This window comes from Gobio gobio (genome assembly GCF_949357685.1).
Source record: "Gobio gobio genome assembly, chromosome: 10".
Lineage (NCBI taxonomy): Eukaryota > Metazoa > Chordata > Actinopteri > Cypriniformes > Gobionidae > Gobio > Gobio gobio.
This window is the reverse complement of record NC_137116.1, coordinates 12,564,352-12,586,851: the sequence shown is the minus strand read 5'-3', so window position 1 is coordinate 12,586,851 and position 22,500 is coordinate 12,564,352. Positions and strand designations below refer to the sequence as shown.

Sequence of the window (22,500 nt, the reverse complement as noted above, 5' to 3'; positions counted from 1 at the left end):
GAAAACACACATTTCAATGCAGGAGATGAGAAGGCGGATGACATAGGCTTAAAGGGATAGTTCACCCAAAACTGAAAATTAGCCCATAATTTACTCACCCTCAAGTCATCCGAGGTGTAAATGACATTCTTCTTTCAGACGAATAAAATCTGAGTTATATTACAAAACTCAGGCTAATCCAAGCATTAGAATTGGATTCATAGTTGCTTTGTTTTTGAAGTCCATAAAAAAGTGCATCTGTCCATCATATAACTGCTCCACACAGCTCTGGGGTCGCATTAGTCCTTCGATCGGCAGGGGAACTTTCAACAATTTTTCCATAAATTAAACAGGGAAGGCGATCGGTCGAAAGTTTACTTGATAAAGTTATAAATATGAATATTTTTCTTACACAAACGCGTCGATTCGCTTCAGAAGGCCTTTATTAACACCCCAGAGCTGTGTGGAGCAGTTATATGATGGACAGATGCACTTTTTATGGACTTCAAAAACAAAGCAACTATTAATCCAATTCTAATGCTTGGATTAGCCTGGACTTTTGTAATATAACTCAGATTTTATTCGTCTGAAAGAAGAATGTCATACACACCTAGGATGACTTGGGGGTGAGTAAATTATTGGCTAATTTTCATTTTTGGGTGAACTATCCCTTTAAGGCTGGAATACACTACACGATATTTGCCCCAGCACTGTCCCATGTTGCGGTCCTATCCGAAGTATGTTTTAAACCACACATGACGGCACGTGCTGAATATCTCCATCTGTGAGGAAGAGTAATCTGACTAATGCAGTGCGGAGGAAACAGAGACACAGATGGCATCCATACATCTCAATCAAATCTGGTGGGGAAATGAACAACCCACAAATCGGTTCCAACAACAACTTTCAGAAACTGTGAAATTGTATGAACAACTGTGCCATTATAACGTTGCATTGTGTCATCCTAATATAGAGATGCACCGATGGTAAATTTAAGTAACATCCACATGGATGGCAAGGTTTCCCCGGGCTTGCCTTCTTCCCATAGTGCACCTGGTGCCATGTGTTCCCCAGGTAAGCCACACACACACACACAGACAAGGCAATGCACGTGATGTAGAAGAACACGTGATCATCAGACCAGGCCGCCTTCTTCCATTGCTCCGTGGTCCAGTTCTGATGCTCACGTGCCACTGTTAGTGCTTTGGGCGGAGGTCAGGGGTCAGCATGGGCACTGGTCAGCGGCTGTGCCGCCCCATACACAACAAACTGAGATGCTCTGTGTGTTCTGACACCTTTCTATCAGAACCAGCATTAACTTCTTGAGCAGTTTGAGCTCCAGTAGCTCGTCTGTTTGATCGGACCACACGGGCATCAATGAGCCTCGGCCGCCCATGACCCTGTGGCCGGTTCTCCACTGGTCCTCCATGACCCTGTGGCCGGTTCTCCACTGTTCCTTCATGACCCTGTGGCCGGTTCTCCACTGGTCCTCCATGACCCTGTGGCCGGTTCTCCACTGGTCCTCCATGACCCTGTGGCCGGTTCTCCACTGGTCCTCCATGACCCTGTGGCCGGTTCTCCACTGTTCCTCCATGACCCTGTGGCCGGTTCTCCACTGGTCCTCCATGACCCTGTGGCCGGTTCTCCACTGGTCCTTCATGACCCTGTGGCCGGTTCTCCACTGGTCCTTCATTACCCTGTGGCCGGTTCTCCACTGGTCCTCCATGACCCTGTGGCCGGTTCTCCACTGGTCCTCCATGACCCTGTGGCCGGTTCTCCACTGGTCCTCCATGACCCTGTGGCCGGTTCTCCACTGGTCCTTCATGACCCTGTGGCCGGTTCTCCACTGGTCCTTCATGACCCTGTGGCCGGTTCTCCACTGGTCCTTCATGACCCTGTGGCCGGTTCTCCACTGGTCCTTCATGACTCTGTGGCCGGTTCTCCACTGTTCCTCCATGACCCTGTGGCCGGTTCTCCACTGGTCCTTCATGGCCCTGTGGCTGGTTCTCCACTGGTCCTTCATGACCCTGTGGCCGGTTCTCCACTGGTCCTTCATGACTCTGTGGCCGGTTCTCCCCTGGTCCCTCATGACTCTGTGGCCGGTTCTCCACTGGTCCTTCATGACCCTGTGGCCGGTTCTCCACTGGTCCTTCATGACTCTGTGGCCGGTTCTCCACTGGTCCTTCATGACCCTGTGGCCGGTTCTCCACTGGTCCCTCATGACCCTGTGGCCGGTTCTCCACTGGTCCCTCATGACTCTGTGGCCGGTTCTCCACTGGTCCTTCATGACCCTGTGACCGGTTCTCCACTGGTCCTTCATGACCCTGTGGCCGGTTCTCCACTGGTCCCTCATGACCCTGTGGCCGGTTCTCCACTGGTCCTTCATGAACCTGTGGCCGGTTCTCCACTGGTCCTTCATGACCCTGTGGCCGGTTCTCCACTGGTCCTTCATGACTCTGTGGCCGGTTCTCCACTGGTCCCTCATGACTCTGTGGCCGGTTCTCCACTGGTCCTTCATGACCCTGTGGCCGGTTCTCCACTGGTCCTTCATGACTCTGTGGCCGGTTCTCCACTGGTCCTTCATGACCCTGTGGCCGGTTCTCCACTGGTCCCTCATGACCCTGTGGCCGGTTCTCCACTGGTCCCTCATGACTCTGTGGCCGGTTCTCCACTGGTCCTTCATGACCCTGTGACCGGTTCTCCACTGGTCCTTCATGACCCTGTGGCCGGTTCTCCACTGGTCCCTCATGACCCTGTGGCCGGTTCTCCACTGTTCCTCCATGACCCTGTGACCGGTTCTCCACTGGTCCTTCATGACCCTGTGGCCGGTTCTCCACTGGTCCTTCATGACTCTGTGGCCGGTTCTCCACTGTTCCTCCATGACCCTGTGGCCGGTTCTCCACTGGTCCTTCATGGCCCTGTGGCTGGTTCTCCACTGGTCCTTCATGACCCTGTGGCCGGTTCTCCACTGGTCCTTCATGACCCTGTGGCCGGTTCTCCACTGTTCCTCCATGACCCTGTGGCCGGTTCTCCACTGGTCCTTCATGGCCCTGTGGCCGGTTCTCCACTGGTCCCTCATGACTCTGTGGCCGGTTCTCCACTGGTCCTTCATGACCCTGTGGCCGGTTCTCCACTGGTCCTTCATGACTCTGTGGCCGGTTCTCCACTGGTCCTTCATGACCCTGTGGCCGGTTCTCCACTGGTCCCTCATGACCCTGTGGCCGGTTCTCCACTGGTCCCTCATGACTCTGTGGCCGGTTCTCCACTGGTCCTTCATGACCCTGTGACCGGTTCTCCACTGGTCCTTCATGACCCTGTGGCCGGTTCTCCACTGGTCCCTCATGACCCTGTGGCCGGTTCTCCACTGGTCCTTCATGACCCTGTGGCCGGTTCTCCACTGGTCCTTCATGAACCTGTGGCCGGTTCTCCACTGGTCCCTCATGACCCTGTGGCCGGTTCTCCACTGGTCCTTCATGACCCTGTGGCTGTTTCTCCACTGGTCCTTCATTACCCTGTGGCCGGTTCTCCACTGGTCCTTCCTTGGAGCACTTTTGATAGAGACTGACCACTGCAGACCGGGAACACCCCACAAGAGCTGCAGTTTTGGAGATGCTCTGACCCAGTCGTCTAGCCGTCACAATCTGGCCCTTGCCAAACTCGCTCAAATCCTTATGCTGCTTCACACCAAACGCGAATAGAGCGTCAAAATCGCGTCTAGTTGGACGCTTGAACATTTTGAATCCAAAGCGAACTGGACGCGCGTATAAATCGAGTGTTTGAAGCGAAATAGACGTGTGTTCAAGGCGCTCCAGGAGAAATATGTCATAAAACACCACTCTGCCTCTTTTCATTTTCATTAAAAATATATATTAAACATTAATAGCCACACAAATGTGGTCCAGGCAACTCCTACATTATCTTCACTGCATGTGTATTTAATATCCTTAAAAAATAAAGTTATGAAACTTCTCTTTGCCCTCAGTCAAAACGATTTGGCAGACAATAAATTATAGATTCATGAGAGCAAAGATCGGCCGTTAGATCCACACAAGATGAACCAGGACAGGACATCAGAGCCAGCGGCAGACGGCAGAAGGACTGGCCGAGGAAAGGCTGCTCTCGCTGGGGTTAATGAGCGCTGAGCGCCGCTGATCCACTGGAGCTCACAACTCCAAAAATGCAAGATTATTTTTTTTAAATAGGCGCTCTCTTTATAAATAAACCACAGATTTGAGCTTTAAACAACTACATTCTCACCTGAAAAAGTCTTAAACTACATTTTGTGACACAATAGTAGCATTTATAAATGATGCAGGTTTCTCATCACGTCACTTTACCACGTGACCGCAGCGAGCAGGCTCCTGATTGGTTATCGCGGCGCGAATTGACGCCAAAGTTAAAAATTTTCAACTCGGGCGTCAGACGCGAATTCGCTTCAAACGCGTGAACGCACAGAAAGCACCACTCGCATAAGACGCTCAATTCGCGTCAAATTTGCGTCATTCATGCGAATGAGGCGGAATCGCGTCCGTCACGCCACGCGAAACGCGTCTCTCGCGCCGCAGGACCTCAAGACGCACGTCAACCCCTCCTGACGCTCTATTCATGTTTGGTGTGAACGCGGCGTTACGCTTGCCCATCTTTCCTGCTTCTAACACATCAACTCTGAGGACAAAATGTTCACTTGCTGCCTAATATACTCCACCCACTAACAGGAGATGAAGAGATCATCAGTGTTATTCACTTCACCGTGTTATGCTTGATCAGAGTATAATTCACAGTAAACAGCTCCTCTCGAGTGTTTCTTTATTGCTTTATTGCTTTATAACTGTGAACATCGGATGTAGGGATCAACCGATATGGATTTTTTTTAGTGCCGATGCCGATACCGATTTGTTTCATCAGCCTTAGCCGATGACCGATACGGGCTGCCGATTTTCTTGAGCCGATATTTGGAGCCGATACTGCTTTTGCTCCCTCAATTTACATCATAAAAATGACACAATGATCATGATGATAACAATTTTATTGAACTAATACATTTTTTTTATTTAACAAATAGTAAAAACAGGTGAGGTAGAACAAGAAAAAAAAAGAGTTCAGTGGTGAAACTAAATTCTGAAAATAAATATTTAAGCATAAATAAAATAATTACACTATTGCGCACATTATCAACAAGCAAGCATCATAATAAAGTGACTGTACTATACTTAAAACTTTTATACTTTTAAAACTATTTACAACCTAGTCATTTAATGCTTAGGTGAACTTAACTTAATCTCTTAAAAAAAATATCGGCGAACGCAGCAGCCTTGTATCGGCCGATGCCGATACATGTAAAAATCGCAAATATCGACCCGATATACTAATCGGATGACTTTCCTGAGGTAGGCTAAATACAATGATAAGTGACCTATTGTTCACAAGCTGTTTAATGGACTTCTTTCCGCAGTCGAAACACTGATTGAGACACGATACAGATTTTGGTAAGTTGTAGTATCTTTTAACATACCTTTTGATATTCATGCATGTTTTTCGAGATATAACTACAGCGATCTGTCACGTCAAAACGGCATTGCATTGCAGCGTTTGGATTTCGTGGTAAAACTGACAGAATTTGAACGAAGACACTTTGTTTCTTTTTAGAAGTAACAAAGCACAGTGCTATTTGCGATTATTGGATGAGAGGCGTACTTCAAATAATGTTTAGTGTAGGGAACACCTGCAGATCTGGCAACCCTGGCTTGAATCATTGCATCAAATAGAGCCATTTTTTAACTGTTAATGTCCTATTGTTGCGTTATCTTGCCCTAAATTAAACATGAGACATGTTAACACACAGTACGAGTTGCAGTTGGACACGTTTTTCCCAAGCAGCAGTTTCTCTTGAAGCCGATACGGAAGTGAGTTAAACTGCAGTTCATGGACTGGCCACTAGAGACAGACTCCAGAAGGAGCAGAATCTCATTGAGCTCATGTTAAAATGCCCAACTTTACAGCAGAAGAACACATGTTTACAGTCTGGGACAAACTGTGCTTTTGGTCTATACGGCTAATTTTGCCCTTCATGACGACTGTGAGGGGGGTGAATTATTTTTATAACTCATTCGTTTAAATTATAAAGCCTTAAAGTTCTGCATAATTAAGGGCGTGGCCACTTTGAGTGACAGGTGGATTGCCGTTTGTCTGCTGTCTGTTAGTCGTAACCTCAAACTGCTCTTCAGAATCCTATGGGTGGCGTCACGGACACTACGTCCATATTTTTCACAGTCTATGGTTTTATCCGCACCCTTTTGATTGACAGGATACCATCAGCCCTCATCATCGGCTGTTTTTAAACATTTGTCTGATGGCCGACAGTGAAAATAATAGCTTTTATCGGCCGATACTGATCCTGATGATGTATTATTCCACTACAGTAAGATATTATTTAGCATGCCATGCAACATAGGGCTTTGTCACAGTGGCAATTCCCATCATGCAACTGTGTACTGGCATAAAATGTCAAACATTTGTGTACATGCGGTGTGAAACTATTTCTAATTTGTGTGTGACGTTGAGTTCATATTACTACATGTAATAACACGTGAAAACACTGATGAAGTGGAAGGCAAAAAATGTGATCACAAATGTGGAAAACTTTCAAAGTAATATCAATTCAATCAACAAATAAAATGGTAACACTTTAGTTTAGGGTCCAATTCTTACTAGTTGTTTATTAGCATGCATATTACTAGGATATCGGCTGTTTATTAGCACTTATTAATGCATGATCATATTCTACATCCATAATCCCACCAATATCTAAACATAACTACCTTACTAAGCAGTACGTAGTTAAAAGTCGTAGTCAAAAGTGAGAATTGGACCCTAAGTGTGACTAAAAAACTTGCATGTAACTACAGTATTTTGCAAATGTGTAACATTTTAGCTATGCAAAGAAAAACAAAACCTTCCAGGAGGGAAGGATTCATTCAAATGTCATTCTAACACGACATCTCGCGATGTCACAGTGTAAGGGTTTATTTGCCATCGTTCTTTTAAGCGTGTGTATGCAACGCAACTCCGTATTCTTTTAAATGTCACGCATGTATCAAGTATGTAACTTGTGCGTGTGCACGAGCGCAGCGCGCGGGCGAGGCCGCTGCTACATAGTTGCGTGTTTACAGTTTTGACGGCTCGAGCGGACAACCACGAATGTTGCGTGTGTGTTTGTGCGGTTTTTACCTGCAGATGCTCCTGAAAGCGGATGGGTAAAATCTGCGCCATTCTCCAGCACTGAGAGGAGAGGAGGACGACGAGGAGGAGGAGGAGGAGGAGGCGCAGATGAAGAGTTGTGTTTGTGTTCTGTTCCTCCGAGTTGTGTGTCCCGTTAGACGCGGATATTCCTCGAATGATCGGGAATCTCTCTTTCTTCAGCCGGTCAGATTCACTCCAGGCAACTTCTCGGAGCGCCGCCGGACTCCTCCGCGTGAGAAAGTAGACCCGCGCGCACTGATCCGAGCTGAATGAGGGAGAAACTCCAGTCCTGCGGCGCGGATGCTGTAAACACACTCTCTCTCACAGGAGCTGTGTGAGGTATATAGCTGTGAAACGCAGGAGTTTGCGGCTGAAGGGACTGTGTGAGGGGTCTCGTGTACCCCTCCGCTCGAGACAAACATGTGACAGCAGGAACTCACCCCCCCCCCACCCCCAAAAATACTGGGGTCTATTTCTGCACACTCACTCAGTGCAGGAACAACAGCACCGCACAGGGCATTAAACCACTGCTATAGGAGTATCACTTATATAGTATTTGTTATAATTTATATTCATATTTTTGTATTTACAATTTTAGTTTTCGTAATAGTTTGGTTTTGTCAGCTTTATTCATTTTATTATATATATATATATATATATATATATATATATATATATATATATATATATATATATATATATATATATATATATATATATATATATATAATTAAAATTTTAGCTTTTAAATCATTTAAGTACTTAAACTAAAACTTTAAATTAATTTGGCAAGTAGCTAAAATATTTACTGAAAAAATATTATTTGTTAACATTTATATTCATTTATATTTATATTCCATTTTAGTTTTAGTAATTATTTTATTATAATCTATTTTATTTTTATTATTTATTATTTCATTTGTAGCTTTTAAGTACTTAAACTAAATTAAAACTATAAAATATTAATTTGGGAAATAGCTAAAATATTTACTGAAAAATATTATTTGTTAACATTTATATTCATTTATATTTATATTCCATTTTAGTTTTAGTAATTATTTTATTATAATCTATTTTATTTTTATTATTTATTATTTCATTTGTAGCTTTTAAGTACTTAAACTAAATTAAAACTATAAAATATTAATTTGGGAAATAGCTAAAATATTTACTGAAAAATATTATTTGTTAACATTTATATTCATTTATATTTATATTCCATTTTAGTTTTAGTAATTGTTTTTTATTATAATCTATTTTTATTATTTATTATTTCATTTTTAGCTCTTACGTAATTTAAGTACTTTAACTAAACTAAAACAATATTAATTTGGCAAGTAGCTAAAATATTTACTGAAAAATATTATTTCTTAACATTTAGATTAATATTAATATTTACAATTTTAGTTAATTGTGTGGTTTTGTCAGCTTTAGTAGTTTTATTTATTCTTTAATTTTTAGCTTTTAAGTAATTTAAGTACTTAAATAAACTATAAAATATATTAATATTAATATTAATAATACAAATATTAATTTGGCAAGTAGATCAAATATTTACTGAAAAAATATTATTTGTTAACATTTATTTATATTAATATTTATTTTTAAATGTACAGTTTTAGTAATAGTTTTGTATTATAATTTGTATTATAATCAATTTTATTTTTATTATTTATTATTTCATTTGTAGCCTTTAAGTAATTTAAGTACTTTAAAACTATAAAATATTAATTTGGCAAATAGCTAAAATATTTACTGAAAAATATTATTTCTTAACATTTAGATTAATATTTATATTTACAATTTTAGTTTTAGTAATTGTGTGGTTTTGTCAACTTTAGTAGTTTTATTTATTATTTAATTTTTAGCTTTTAAGTCATTTAAGTTCTTAAACTAAACTAAAACTATAAAATATTAATTTGGCAAATAGCTAAAATATTTTCTGAAAAAATATAATTTGTTAACATATCTGATATATTTAACTGAAAGTGTTTATTTTGGTTACCTTGTGAATGTGTAATTGTACATATAATAACTAAGTCATATTAATTAACTACAGTTTAAGCCTTTTTTCAACATTTACGCATTTCAATTAATAGTAAAATTCCATCAAATTGAATAATAAACCTTGCATATTCATATTATGAATTACGAATTTTAAATTAATAAAACATTTTGTATCAACTTTAACTTTTATCTTTTTAATGATTAATAATAAACAAAATGTACAAAAAAAAATTACACATTTAAAATTCTTATTTATAATATGTGGATGAAATGGAATTTTACTTTTAAATTAAATGCATAAATCTTTTTTATTCTAGTTTCTATAAAACTTGAGTGTACTGTAGGCTTTGGTTTAGGGTTAGTTGCATGTAAATATGCATACTTTACTGTTATTACTACAATACGTACATGTAACAAGGACAGTTACCTTTATTTTATTTAACAGTTTATTTCAAGAAATGTTTTTAGTTACTGATAACAGCTTTAAACATTAAACACAAGCATGCAATAAAACAAATATAATAGAAACATACCATAATATTCCTTGACATGCCCATAAATACCATGGTATATGAACAGAAGTTTCATGATCTCTCTATTAAAAAGTGTCATGTTATTGCCACGGTTTTGGATACACTCAAAAAAAAAAAGATTTATGATGCTGTTCACTTTATTTAGCAATTCATCTTGATTTAACACCATTATATTAGGTTTCTGGTTCAAATGTAATTGATTCATGTTAAACTGACTTAAAACCGTTACTCTTTGACATAACTTGATGTTTTCATTTTGAAACAACATGTTTCAATCAAGTAACCCAAAGAAATAAGACTTTCACTTCCCATCATGCTTTGCAAAGGGGCCGAATTCGGAGAGTAAATGTTTAAATAAAGTGCAATTTGATGCATTTTTAACAAGATGAGAAAATTGAGATACTTTTTAATGCTTAATGTTTTGTTATGTTGGTATTTAAAAGTTTGTGTTATGTTAGTGCTTTTGGAGGTTACCATTGTGGAGAAGTGTAGAGCATGTGCTTGGGGTGAGGACCTACTAACAACTATTAAAATAGTTTTAATAAAAAAAATCTACTCTAGGCATGCCATGGATGTAACAAAACCATATTCTGGCTAGCCAATAAAATCTTGTAAAATGTTTTGTAAGTGCACTCAAAAGCTATTTTTTGAATTAATGTAATTAAAACATGGAAAGTTATCTTTTTGAGTGTATGTACAGTAGCTTGTATGCATTAATATGAAAATCATAGTATCATAAATACATTTAAAAACTGTTATATGTTCTATTATAGCTTCACAACACTGACATGAAGTCATTTTGATTGTAATCATGTTTGTGTGATTGTCAGAAAAGTCATGATCCCCCTTATTCAAACTATTTTACACTAAGACAAGTTTCCCTGTAAACATTATACATGTGAGAGTTACATAGACACACCACATATAAAACCCCAAACATGAACACACACATCCTGATGGCATAAATAAGTGAGGGCCAGGTTAGGGCCGCGCGGCGTGAGAGAGGAGCGTGCTGTGTTTAGCTTGACTCTTACGGTCGATCAACAGAAGCGGGTTCTTCATGTGATGGGAGATCATCTCCTGCAAACTGCCGAAGAGCTGGAACACAAAGATGGAGATTATCAGAACTGCCTAATATTTGCTGTAACTTCCTTTATTGTAGTGTCCAGAGGTGATATTTGTTTTGATGACCCAACAAGTCGGATTAAACCATCAATATATTAGGAAAATATTTAAGATTTTTGGGAAGGGAAGAACGAAACATGAAACTCAGTTAAGGTATTTATCTGACAAAATTATTTGGCAAAAAACTGCAAACTGCAGCTGGGTGGTTGACATGACTTGGCCTTTTTTTGGTCCAATGTGTCAAAGTTAAAGGGTTAGTTCACCCAAAAATGAAAATTCTGTCATTAATTACTCACCCTCATGTCGTTCGACACCCGTAATACCTCCGTACATCTTCAGAACACAAATGAAGATATTTTAGTTGAAATCTGATGGCTCTGAAAGGCCTCCATTGGCTCAATGCACGGTTCACTCTCAAGACCCTTAAAAGGTACTAAAGACGTCGTTATGCTGATTCGACTCACTGATTCATAACGTTTCGAAGCTTCATGATGCCGTGTTTTGAAATCGTCATCACTATATAAGTCGTTATTTAGGGTTTTTTTGCGCACAAAAACTATTCTCGCCGATTCATAAAGTTATTGTAGAGCCACTGTAGTGAGATGGACTTTGTAACGACGTCTTTAGTACTTTTTAAGGGTCTTGAGAGTGAACCGTGCATTGAGCCAATGGAGGCCTTTCAGAGCCATCAGATTTACACTAAAATATCTTCATTTGTGTCTGAAGATGAACGGAGGTCTGACGGGTGTCGAACGACATGAGGGTGAGTAATTAATGAGAGAATTTTCATTTTTGGGTGAACTAATCCTTTAAGTAAATTATAAATAAATATGTCAAAAACTTTGGCGATATTGTTCAGAAAGTGCTGTTATATATGAACATACAGAGCATTCATGGGATTAATCTTTCATTTTTGCACAATTTTCAGTGATTTTGAATAAAAACAAAAAAATGAATTAATTTTATGTTTATTCAATCATATATTGATAACCCAGATGTCTACTTTTGAGTCTGCTTGACTAAAAGTTTAGGCATAATATTTTGAAGCCACCCTTAACTAAAACATTTTGTCCCAAAAATGGATAATCATATTGTGTGACGCCATATTCCTTTTTTTAAACGGGCAATTGTTTGGAGACCTTTGGGGAGTGGGGCTCCTTCTTCTTTCAGGAGGAAGAACAACACATCAGAAGGACACTGAAAGTTACAAGGTCTTCATGTTTTCATCAACACAACCCAATCTCTGGGTTAAAACAACCCAATCGCTGGGTTAACATTTTGGTGGCATAACACATCCCTAACCTGACAGGAGTGCAGTAACAGTGCTTGATCGCTTAGCCCGGCTTCCAGAGATGAAATATTGATGTGTCTTTCATTTTTATATTATATTTTATTCCTTTCATATTTCCTAGGGATGCACCGAAATGAAAATTCTTGGCCGAAGCCGATTACCGAACACGGTTTTTCGTTTTTTTTTTCGCCAATTTTTTTCCGCCAATTTTTTCACGATTGCATAAATTAAATAGTTAAAATTACAAAACTACAATTTAACATTTGTATTTAACACTGACATTTTTTTAGCATCCCAGTAGATAGTATACAAAGCACAATATAACTTAAAATTAATTTAAAAAAAAAAACATCACTGAGGGTGCTTCTGACATCACTGAGGGTGCTTCTGACATCACTGAGGGTGTTTCTGACATCACTGAGGGTGCTTCTGACATCACTGAGGGTGCTTCTGACATCACTGAGGGTGCTTCTGACATCACTGAGGGTGCTCTATTAAAGTGCAGATGTAGGCTAACGGCTCCACCACAGCACTGAGTGCACAATGACACATTTAAAGGGTAACTCAACCCCTGATCAGAGCCTAACTCCACCCACTGGCAATATTTGAAAAATGCTGTAAAAGTGGGCAGAGCTCAGCGGAGACAGAGGGGACGAACCGAGGGCTGAGCGGGGGGGCGTGCACCTGAGACCCACAGTGACGGATTGATTGACAGCTGTCAGACTCGCCAAGATGGAAAGTGACTGGAGTGACACCAGTAGCTTTGCAACAGAGCGGTCATTCTCCCCCACCTTCACCTCAAGTGGAGGAGGGTGGAGTCTGTAGACACAGACCCGGAGCGTTATCAATGCGAGCCGCTGGCTCAAACTGCGTTAACTCCCGATGCCGACGATGATAGAGAATGAGAACTGACCTAATCTATGAACAGTCAAACCTTACACTGAATGCCACTAAAAATAGATCAGATACATACATTCACCTAAAGGATTATTAGGAACACATACTAATACTGTGTTTGACCCCCTTTCGCCTCCAGAACTGCCTTAATTCTACGTGGCATTGATTCAACAAGGTGCTGAAAGCATTCTTTAGAAATGTTGGCCCATATTGATAGGAGAGCATCTTGCAGTTGATGGAGATTTGTTGGATGCACATCCAGGGCACGAAGCTCCCGTTCCACCACATCCCAAAGATGCTCTATTGGGTTGAGATCTGGTGACTGTGGGGGCCATTTTAGTTCAGTGAACTCATTGTCATGTTCAAGAAACCAATTTGAAATGATTGGCGCTGTGTGACATGGTGGAAGTAGTCATCAGAGGATGGGGACATGGTGGTCATAAAGGGATGGACATGGTCAGAAACAATGCTCAGGTAGGCCGTGGCATTTAAACGATGCCCAATTGGCACTAAGGGGCCTAAAGTGTGCCAAGAAAACATCCCCCACACCATTACACCACCACCACCAGCCTGCACAGTGGTAACAAGGCATGATGGATCCATGTTCTCATTCTGTTTACGCCAAATTCTGACTCTACCATCTGAATGTCTCAACAGAAATCCAGACTCATCAGACCAGGCAACATTTTTCCAGTCTTCAACTGTCCAATTTTGGTGAGCTTGTGCAAATTGTAGCCTCTTTGTCCTATTTGTAGTGGAGATGAGTGGTACCCGGTGGGGTCTTCTGCTGTTGTAGCCCATCCGCCTCAAGGTTGTGTGTGTTGTGGCTTCACAAATGCTTTGCTGCATACCTCGGTTGTAACGAGTGGTTATTTCAGTCAAAGTTGCTCTTCTATCAGCTTGAATCAGTCGGCCCATTCTCCTCTGACCTCTAGCATCAACAAGGCATTTTCGCCCACAGGACTGCCGCATACTGGATGCTTTTCCCTTTTCACACCATTCTTTGTAAACCCTAGAAATGGTTGTGCGTGAAAATCCCAGTAACTGAGCAGATTGTGAAATACTCTGGCACCAACAACCATGCCAAGCTCAAAATTGCTTAAATCACCTTTCTTTCCCATTCTGACATTCAGTTTGGAGTTCAGGAGATTGTCTTGACCAGGGCTGCGTTTCCCAAAAGCATCGTAAGCCTAAGTTGATCGTAAAAACGATCGTACGAGTGATCTTAATATTAAGGTCTGTTTCCCAAAAGCATCGTAACTTAAGTAGCACTTGAAAATTATCGTAGATCTACGAGTGCTCTGGAGTAATCGTAAAGCTCTAAGTGTATCTTAAGAGGACAGAGTTATGAGGTCACCTACAGGACAACCGGCAGATTACACCTTTAACTTTATTCAAGTGCATTGTGATAATACTATAAGGTTTTGATTGTACTTTATTGTACACTTTTTTATTATTTATTTTATTTTAATATTCTCATTATAATCAATGTTGATAAAAAAAACAGTTCTGCTGCTTAATATTTTTGTGGAAACTGACTTTATGATCACTGGATTTTATGATAAAAAAATTTTTTATGAGGGCAGGTAACAAACAAAAAAAATTATAAATACACATCTGAATTAAATGAGGATATTTATTTCGTCTTTTTGAAAGGTATCTTTTCTTGTTTTTGTTTTTTTTGTTCAGCCTTTTGTCAGTGCCTCAGCCTGTAGGTAGTTGCTTTAGACGTGTTTTGATTGCTAATCCACATCAGATGACAATTATTACACTCTAAAAAAAAAGGCTCGTAATCATAGGGGAACCTTTTTTAGTGCTATATAGCACCAATTTTGGTGCTTCAGTGGTTCTTCAGCGGTTCTTCAGAGGTGCTATATAGCACCTTAGTCAAAGAACCGGTGAAGAACCGCTGAAGAACCTCTGAAGAACCGCTGAAGAACCACTGAAGCACCTAAATTGGTGCTATATAGCACTAAAAAAGGTTCCCCTATGATTACGAGCCAAGAACCATTTTTGGTGCAATATAGAACCTTTTTTTTTTAGAGTGTAGGTGAAACGTTCAGAGGAAACGATTCCATATAAGGTTATATTTCAGAACTTCGCAAATGGACAGCGACTCTTAAGTAGCACTTAGAGCGCGTTCTCGCGCGTTCATGTTAAGTACATTTTTGGGAAACGCACGTGGAATTGCTGCGAGCGATCGTAACTTCGCTCGTAGAACATGCTCTTTAGAGCTAAGATACATCGTTATTGGGAAACCCAGCCCAGGACCACACCCATAAATGCATTGAAGCAACTGCCATGTGATTGGTTGATTAGATAATTGCATTAATGAGAAATTGAACAGGTGTTCCTAATAATCCTTTAGGTGAGTGTACAATGTATTTTCATTCAAATGAACTGAATCAATAAGCAGTGCAGGAAAATAAGTTTAAACCTAATATCCAATTATAAACAGAGTTCCTCAAATAAAAGTTAGACTATATACGCCAGCACGTTACGGTTTTGTTGTTCATTACCGCGGCAACCACTTGCATGTCAGGGTTTGAAAGCGCGTCTCGTGTATGAAAATCTACACATGACGGGCGGCAATAATATCGCAAGAAAAGCCTGACGTGTACTGACAACTGCATTATTTAACCACATTTTCTTCATTACAATGTTAAAACATGTGTCAAGTTTCATTCATAATGTTTCTACTTCATGTAACATGACAGTTCACACTGGAGTGAAGCCGTTCTCATCATGTGATTGGGGAAAACATGGGGGCGTGGTGAGCTCGTGCCAGGGGCGCGGATAGTGAGCCGTTGATACGTCACGATGACCTACAACGTCCAATAGGAAAATTCAACTGCAGTAGCCACCGTTCAACCTTAAGAGGGCAGCACTCAGACGGTTTTACACCAAATATTGTATAATTGACCTATCGGTAAGCCCCTCCCCTCGAACGCAGATGAGCCAATAGCAGTTGAGTATCAGTTGCGCTGGGACCGGAACTCGGACATCTTTATGTTTCAGCGCCATAGAGATGCATTGGAAAATCCGAAGCTCTCATCGGTTTGATAGTGTTTATGCTACAAAAATGCTAAAATGTCGTGCCTGAGGTACTGTAACACTGATTCCAGGTATCCTGAGAGGATTTTCTGTTTGTCATACTCTCGTTAAGTTACGATTAAAGTCCCTGCTAACATACAAACCGAAATTACTAACTGTTCTCACGTCATGTAAGTTAACACTGTAGGTCAAAAACACGAAGGTCTACATTTCAGTGCCTCTCCATATTAAACTGGTTATATGTAAATTAATTTCATTTTAGATATGTTTAAGGTCTACATTATCTGTCCTACTAAGGAGAACTTCTATTTTGATGGGTATTATAGTCTCCGGGTAACGAAAGGAAGAGCTCGCACGCAGTTTATCGGAGTTGTTTTGCAGATACAAAGTTTACCAGTTATTAACTGCACCCCCGAAAAGGCATAAGGTCTGTGTATATGTATGTTGACTGTTAGTTGTACGAGTGTTTTTGTGTAATTTGCTGTGTATGTTAATGGTAATACAACGGAGAGAGAGAGTTTGTGAATGAGACGTTAATGCGCACTTCTTATGCTTTGTTTGTTCAGCTCTTACGATGATTTTTTGGAGTGAATAACGATGCAATAAACTTGATAAACCATCAGTAAAGTTTGGCCATCATTCGGATGGGATATACACTACAATCTGTGTCCAAACACATCTTGGGATAAGGTTTTCACACTGACAGCTGTACATTGTAAGATTTAGCAACTCTGTTTGTTTGTCCGAGCTAATCTAATAAGCTAATCTGTTTTTAGAGATAAAACTCTTTACATTCGATTTTCATGAAAACGCATCCCAGAGAACGATCTACTCGGTAACCATGTGTTAATTACCCCTAGGTTCATTTTTCACCGGAGTTGTCCTTTAACGCTTGTCAATGGAGAGTGACCAGACTCTGTACAAATGAAATGAACGAGAGTCTGGTAGGACCTCTCTACTTGATCGCGTCAAAAACGTCATTGTTCGGTTAAATGTATTCGGTCTTTTCACTTATTCGGCCGAATACCGAAAGTGAATTTTTTGCTATTTTCGGCCGAATAATCTCGGTTGCCGAACATTCGGTGCATCCCTAATATTTCCTTTTACTGAAACACTAAAGAATTGTATGAATATAGTCTGTCCCTCTCAGAGGAAGCACATGTTATCTGTATGTTTTGGCGAGCATTCTGGTTGGAGCTGGAACTCACCAACTCCAACCTTGGAGAGACTGTGTGTCTCTGTGTATGTGCGTAGTATTCTGTGTTACAGATCAGTATTAGAGGTGGATTACAGGCATCCTAAGAGATGGGTGGACATGTTGTTCTGGGCAAGCTGGCGCCTGCTCCAGATCTGGAAGGTCACTCCCAGTGCTCGAAGTGGGGTGGTACTCACCGGTACACAGAACTGGCACTTCTACATTTTACCTTTAAACTTACCTGCACTTTTTCTTGCGTACCGCTACTTCTTGCTTTTATAAGGGGACGGATCAATTGTCTGTGCAATATGACTGTGACTGAAGCCCAATTGTTTAACCCTCTGGTGCTCTTCGTTTAGGGGTTGCATTGGTTGTCTTTATTTAATTTATTTAAGGCAATTTATTTTTCTTCAATAATATTTTTTCTTTTTAATTTTGTATTTTGAGATGATTTGATGGTATTTTTTAATATTTATGCAATAATTATGGTGTATTTTTGCCATTGAAAATCATACTTTTTTTTGTAATTTTTTTTTTATTGCAGTATTTCAGATTAAAATAGAGACTAGGCCTTCAAAATATTTTTTCAAGGCAGATTTTGATAGATTTGAATATATATTTAAAAAATCTCAAAGACTATTTATTATAAAGTTTTAGATTTTTTTTTTTGTTAGAAATATAGATTTTTTTCTGTGAATTTGTGTTTTTGCAGATTTCCCATTCATTTCCTATGGTGTCATTTTGACCGAAGAGCACAAGTGGGAGTTTTTTTTTTTTACGACCACTTAGCATGCTTTGTTTGTGTGTTTACATACCTAATGCTGGAAAAGTCACCAAGTTTCATATCATTCTGATGAAGCTGTGATTTTTAAAAATTCAAAATGTGGTTCATAGGTTCAGTTTTCCATAGGTGTGTGTGTGTGTGTGTATAAGTGTGCATGTGTGTGTGTGAGTGGATGTGTCAAAATCACACTCTTGATGTTTTAGAGTGTCACCCCTTTACTGCTGTGTACTTTTTTTCAGCATTGTGGCCGATTTGTAGATTGTACACACAAATATTCAGAGAATTTTTGTGTTTTTGCCGATTTCCCATTCATTTCCTATGGTCGGTCATTTATGACCGAAGACAATGAACGCTACTTTTTTTTTTTTACAACCAATTAGCAAGCTCGAATCATGACCCCAATTTTTTTGTGTGTTTATATACCTAATGCTAGAAAAGTCAAATCATTCCGATGAAACAGTGATTTTTAAAATTTCAAAACATAAAATTTTCCGGTCAGAAATGACCGAAGAGCACCAGAGGGTTAATTAAGGGGTGTGCAAATCACTGTAGTTACGTTCACCAGCGCGCTCCAAAAGCCTTGGTTACACTTTCGTCAAGCAAAATGGGGTCTCACATTTTTGCTGCGCGTACACGGCGAGTATTAACAAGGCTTCAAGATTTGCACGAGCCGTTCATATGCGCCGCTGATGATAAAATGTGCGTCCCATTTGAATTCTATTGAGAATGCAGTAAAACACTACGGAGAAAGTCCAACATGAGCTAAAACAGCCACTAAATGACTGATGAAAAGAGGGGAAGCATCATCCTGCAAGCTTTTTAAACTCATGATGACCACATTCACTACTGGTCTTGCGTCCTAAACTGTTACCCCAACACTTGAATGCAATGCAAGTCGCCTCGGATAAAAGTGTCTGCCAGATGCATGAATGTAAACAACCAGGGAGCGAATGTAGGATGTGTAATGAAGAGAATGTCTATTGTGTCATATTTATATATATATATACACACACACACTCTACAGTTCCTCTTATATTCATTGTTTGTTCATGTCGTAATCACTGTAACGATTCTGAACTGTAAAAAGCCTTCATGTGCTTATAATTTGTAATATAAACGTGTAAACGTGTCATTTTCTGAGAGCTGCGACTTATGGCACCTGACCACTGCAGATTTAAAGGGTTAGTTCACCCAAAAATGAAATTTCTTCCATTAATGACTCACCCCAATGTTGTTCCACACCCGTAAGACCTCCGTTGATCCTCGGAACACAGTTTAAGATATTTTAGATTTAGTCCGAGGGCTTTCAGTCCTTTGAATGTAAGTGTATGCACACTTCGCTGTCCACGTCCAGAAAGGTAATGAAAACATCATCAAAGTAGTCCATATGTGACATCATTTGGTTAGTTAGACTCTTTTGAAGCGTCGACAATACATTTTGGTCCAAAAATAACAAAAACTAAGACTTTATTAAGCATTGTCTTCTCTTCCGGTTGTGTTTGAATCCGCGTTCACGAGGCCACAGTGACGCTGCAGACATAAGACGCTGTGACGTTATCTGGTTATCTTTGGCGATTAGGGCATCCGGGACATGCACACTTACGCACCATTTAAAAAAAAATATAGCAATACAAACAATGTAGAACAGCTTGTTTACAGCGTGCGTCTCCCTCAGACTACAAACGAAGCTCTGTCGCACCAGATAACACGTCACAGCGTCTTACGTCAGCAGCGTCACTGTGGCCTCGTGAATGCGGATTCAAACTAAACCGGAAGAGAAGACAATGCTTAATAAAGTCTTAGTTTTTGTTATTTTTGGACCAAAATGTATTGTCGACGCTTCAAAAGAGTCTAACTAACCAAATGATGTCACATATGGACTACTTTGATGATGTTTTCATTACCTTTCTGGACGTGGACAGCAAAGTGTGCATACACTTACATTCAAAGGACTGAAAGCCCTCGGACTAAATCTAAAATATCTTAAACTGTGTTCTGAAGATGAACGGAGGTCTTACGGGTGTGGAACAACATTGGGGTGAGTCATTAATGGAAGAAATTTCATTTTTGGGTGAACTAACCCTTTAAGGAGTGTTGTGCAGACCGATCAGTGTATCTATTTACGGTAATTACGACGTGGCGTGAACGCAGCCACATGTACAGTTGCACAAAATACATGTGAATTTGACAAACAGAGACGGAAGCAGATCTTCCTCTCCTCTACCTCTTCCGTCTTCTTGCCATCTTTTCCCAGCGCGTAGTGTTGCGAGTCCTCCAGGAAGCGCACAGGGATGTTGTAAACGGTCTGACGGTAGAGCACGACCAGCGTGAAGGGCTGACGGTCATTCTGAGAGTTACTGTACCGGACCAGAAACGTGCCGTCCTGCGTGATGAGGGAAAACAGACACAACCATCACAACTGGTCAGAAATGACTGCAGATGTAAAACTTACAACCATTAAAGGGTTAGTTCACCAAAAAATGAAAATTCTGTCATTAATTACTTACCCTCATGTCGTTCGACACCCGTCAGACCTCCGTTCATCTTCAGAACACAAATGAAGATATTTTAGTTGAAATCTGATGGCTCTGAAAGGCCTCCATTGGCTCAATGGCACGGTTCACTCTCAAGACCATTAAAAGGCACTAAAGACGTCGTTACAAAGTCCATCTCACTACAGTGGCTCTACAATAACTTTATGAATCGGCGAGAATAGTTTTTGTGCACAAAAAACCCCTAAATAACGACTTATATAGTGATGATGATTTCAAAACACGGCCTCATGAAGCTTCGAAGCGTTATGAATCAGCGAGTCGAATCAGCGGTTTGGATCGCCAAATTTCAGCAGTTTGACACGCGATCCGAATCATGATTCGACTCACTGATTCATAACGCTTTGAAGCTTCATGAGGCCGTGTTTTGAAATCGTCATCACTATATAAGTCGTTATTTAGGGGTTTTTTGCGCACAAAAACTATTCTCGCCGATTCATAAAGTTATTGTAGAGCCACTGTAGTGAGATGGACTTTGTAACGACGTCTTTAGTACCTTTTAAGGGTCTTGAGAGTGAACCGTGCATTGAGCCAATGGAGGCCTTTCAGAGCCATCAGATTTACACTAAAATATCTTCATTTGTGTCTGAAGATGAACGGAGGTCTGACGGGTGTCGAACGACGTGAGGGTGAGTAATTAATGACAGAATTTTCATTTTTGGGTGAACTAACCCTTTAAACTCGTTTAAGGACACACTCAAAATGAAAAATGACTCTAAGAGTTAAAATGTCTTAATTTATGACAAATGTTAAACATTATATGGTTAGGGTTTAGGTTAGTTCCCATTTAGTGATAAACATGAAGCATTTCAATAAAATACAAATCACACATAAACAGACACAACTTGTTAATCCTGAGCCTTTCCTCTATATAAATATTGTATTTTTTACGTTATTTTATATTTACATTTTTTATATATATTTATTATTGCTTCATTTCAGAACATTAATATGAATATAAATTAAATTAAAATAAATAAATAATAAATAAAATATGAATTTAATTTTTTTATATTTCATTGCTTAATTTCAGAACATTCCCATTTAGATGAATATATATATATATATATATATATATATATATATATATATATATATATATATATATATATATATATATATATATATATATATATATATATATATATATATATATATATATATAAATAAAAAACATAAAAAAACATGTTAAAAATGTTTTTATATTTACTTTTTTATTTAGTATTTTATTGCTTATTTTCAGAACATTTACATGAAAAGAAATAAAATCAAAATAAATAATAAAATATTAATATTATTTTTTTTTATATTTTATTGCTTAATTTCATAACAAACTTCCCATTCAGATGAAAATAAATAAAATATAAAATAAAAAACATGTTAAAATGTTTTTATATTTTTTATATTTACTTTTTTATTTTGTATTTTATTGCTTAATTTCAGAACATTTACATGAAAATAAATAAATAAATAATAAAATATTAATATAATTTTTTTATATTTTATTACTTAATTTCAGAACATTTACATTAAAATAAATGATAAACTATTTTTTTTATATATTTTATTGCTTAATTTCAGAACATAACAACATTACCATTCAGATGAAAAAAATATAAAATAAAAATAATAAAAATAAAAAACATCTTAACATTTTTTTTTATATTTACTTTTTTATTTTGTATTTTATTGCTTAATTTATATATATTGTTATTTTATATTAATCTTTTTTATTTATTTTATTTTACATTATTACTTCATTTCAGAACAAGATTCCCATTTAGATCAAAATAAATAAAAATATAAAATAAAAACATATTAAAATGTATGCTTTTTTATGTTAT

General features: G+C 38.9%; 2 protein-coding genes across 2 annotated transcripts in view; both read right to left on the bottom strand.

The window, feature by feature from the left end:
• Positions 1–7,474, bottom strand: part of cltcl1 (clathrin, heavy chain-like 1) — a 78,369-nt gene extending 70,895 nt beyond the window's left edge. Inside the window, 1 exon segment of the mRNA XM_079828189.1 lies at positions 7,207–7,474. Coding sequence (XP_079684315.1) covers positions 7,207–7,248 — 42 coding nt within the window. The 5' untranslated portion in view covers positions 7,249–7,474.
• A 2,157-nt stretch (positions 7,475–9,631) lies between these two features.
• LOC307132875 (uncharacterized protein) overlaps positions 9,632–22,500 on the bottom strand; it is a 30,291-nt gene continuing 17,422 nt past the window's right edge. The window contains exons 18-19 of the mRNA XM_079827465.1: positions 20,329–20,487; positions 9,632–10,856 (exon numbers count right to left, since the gene is read on the bottom strand). Of these exons, the coding sequence (XP_079683591.1) occupies positions 10,740–10,856; positions 20,329–20,487 (276 nt within the window). The 3' untranslated portion in view covers positions 9,632–10,739. The remainder of the gene's footprint in view (positions 10,857–20,328; positions 20,488–22,500) is intronic.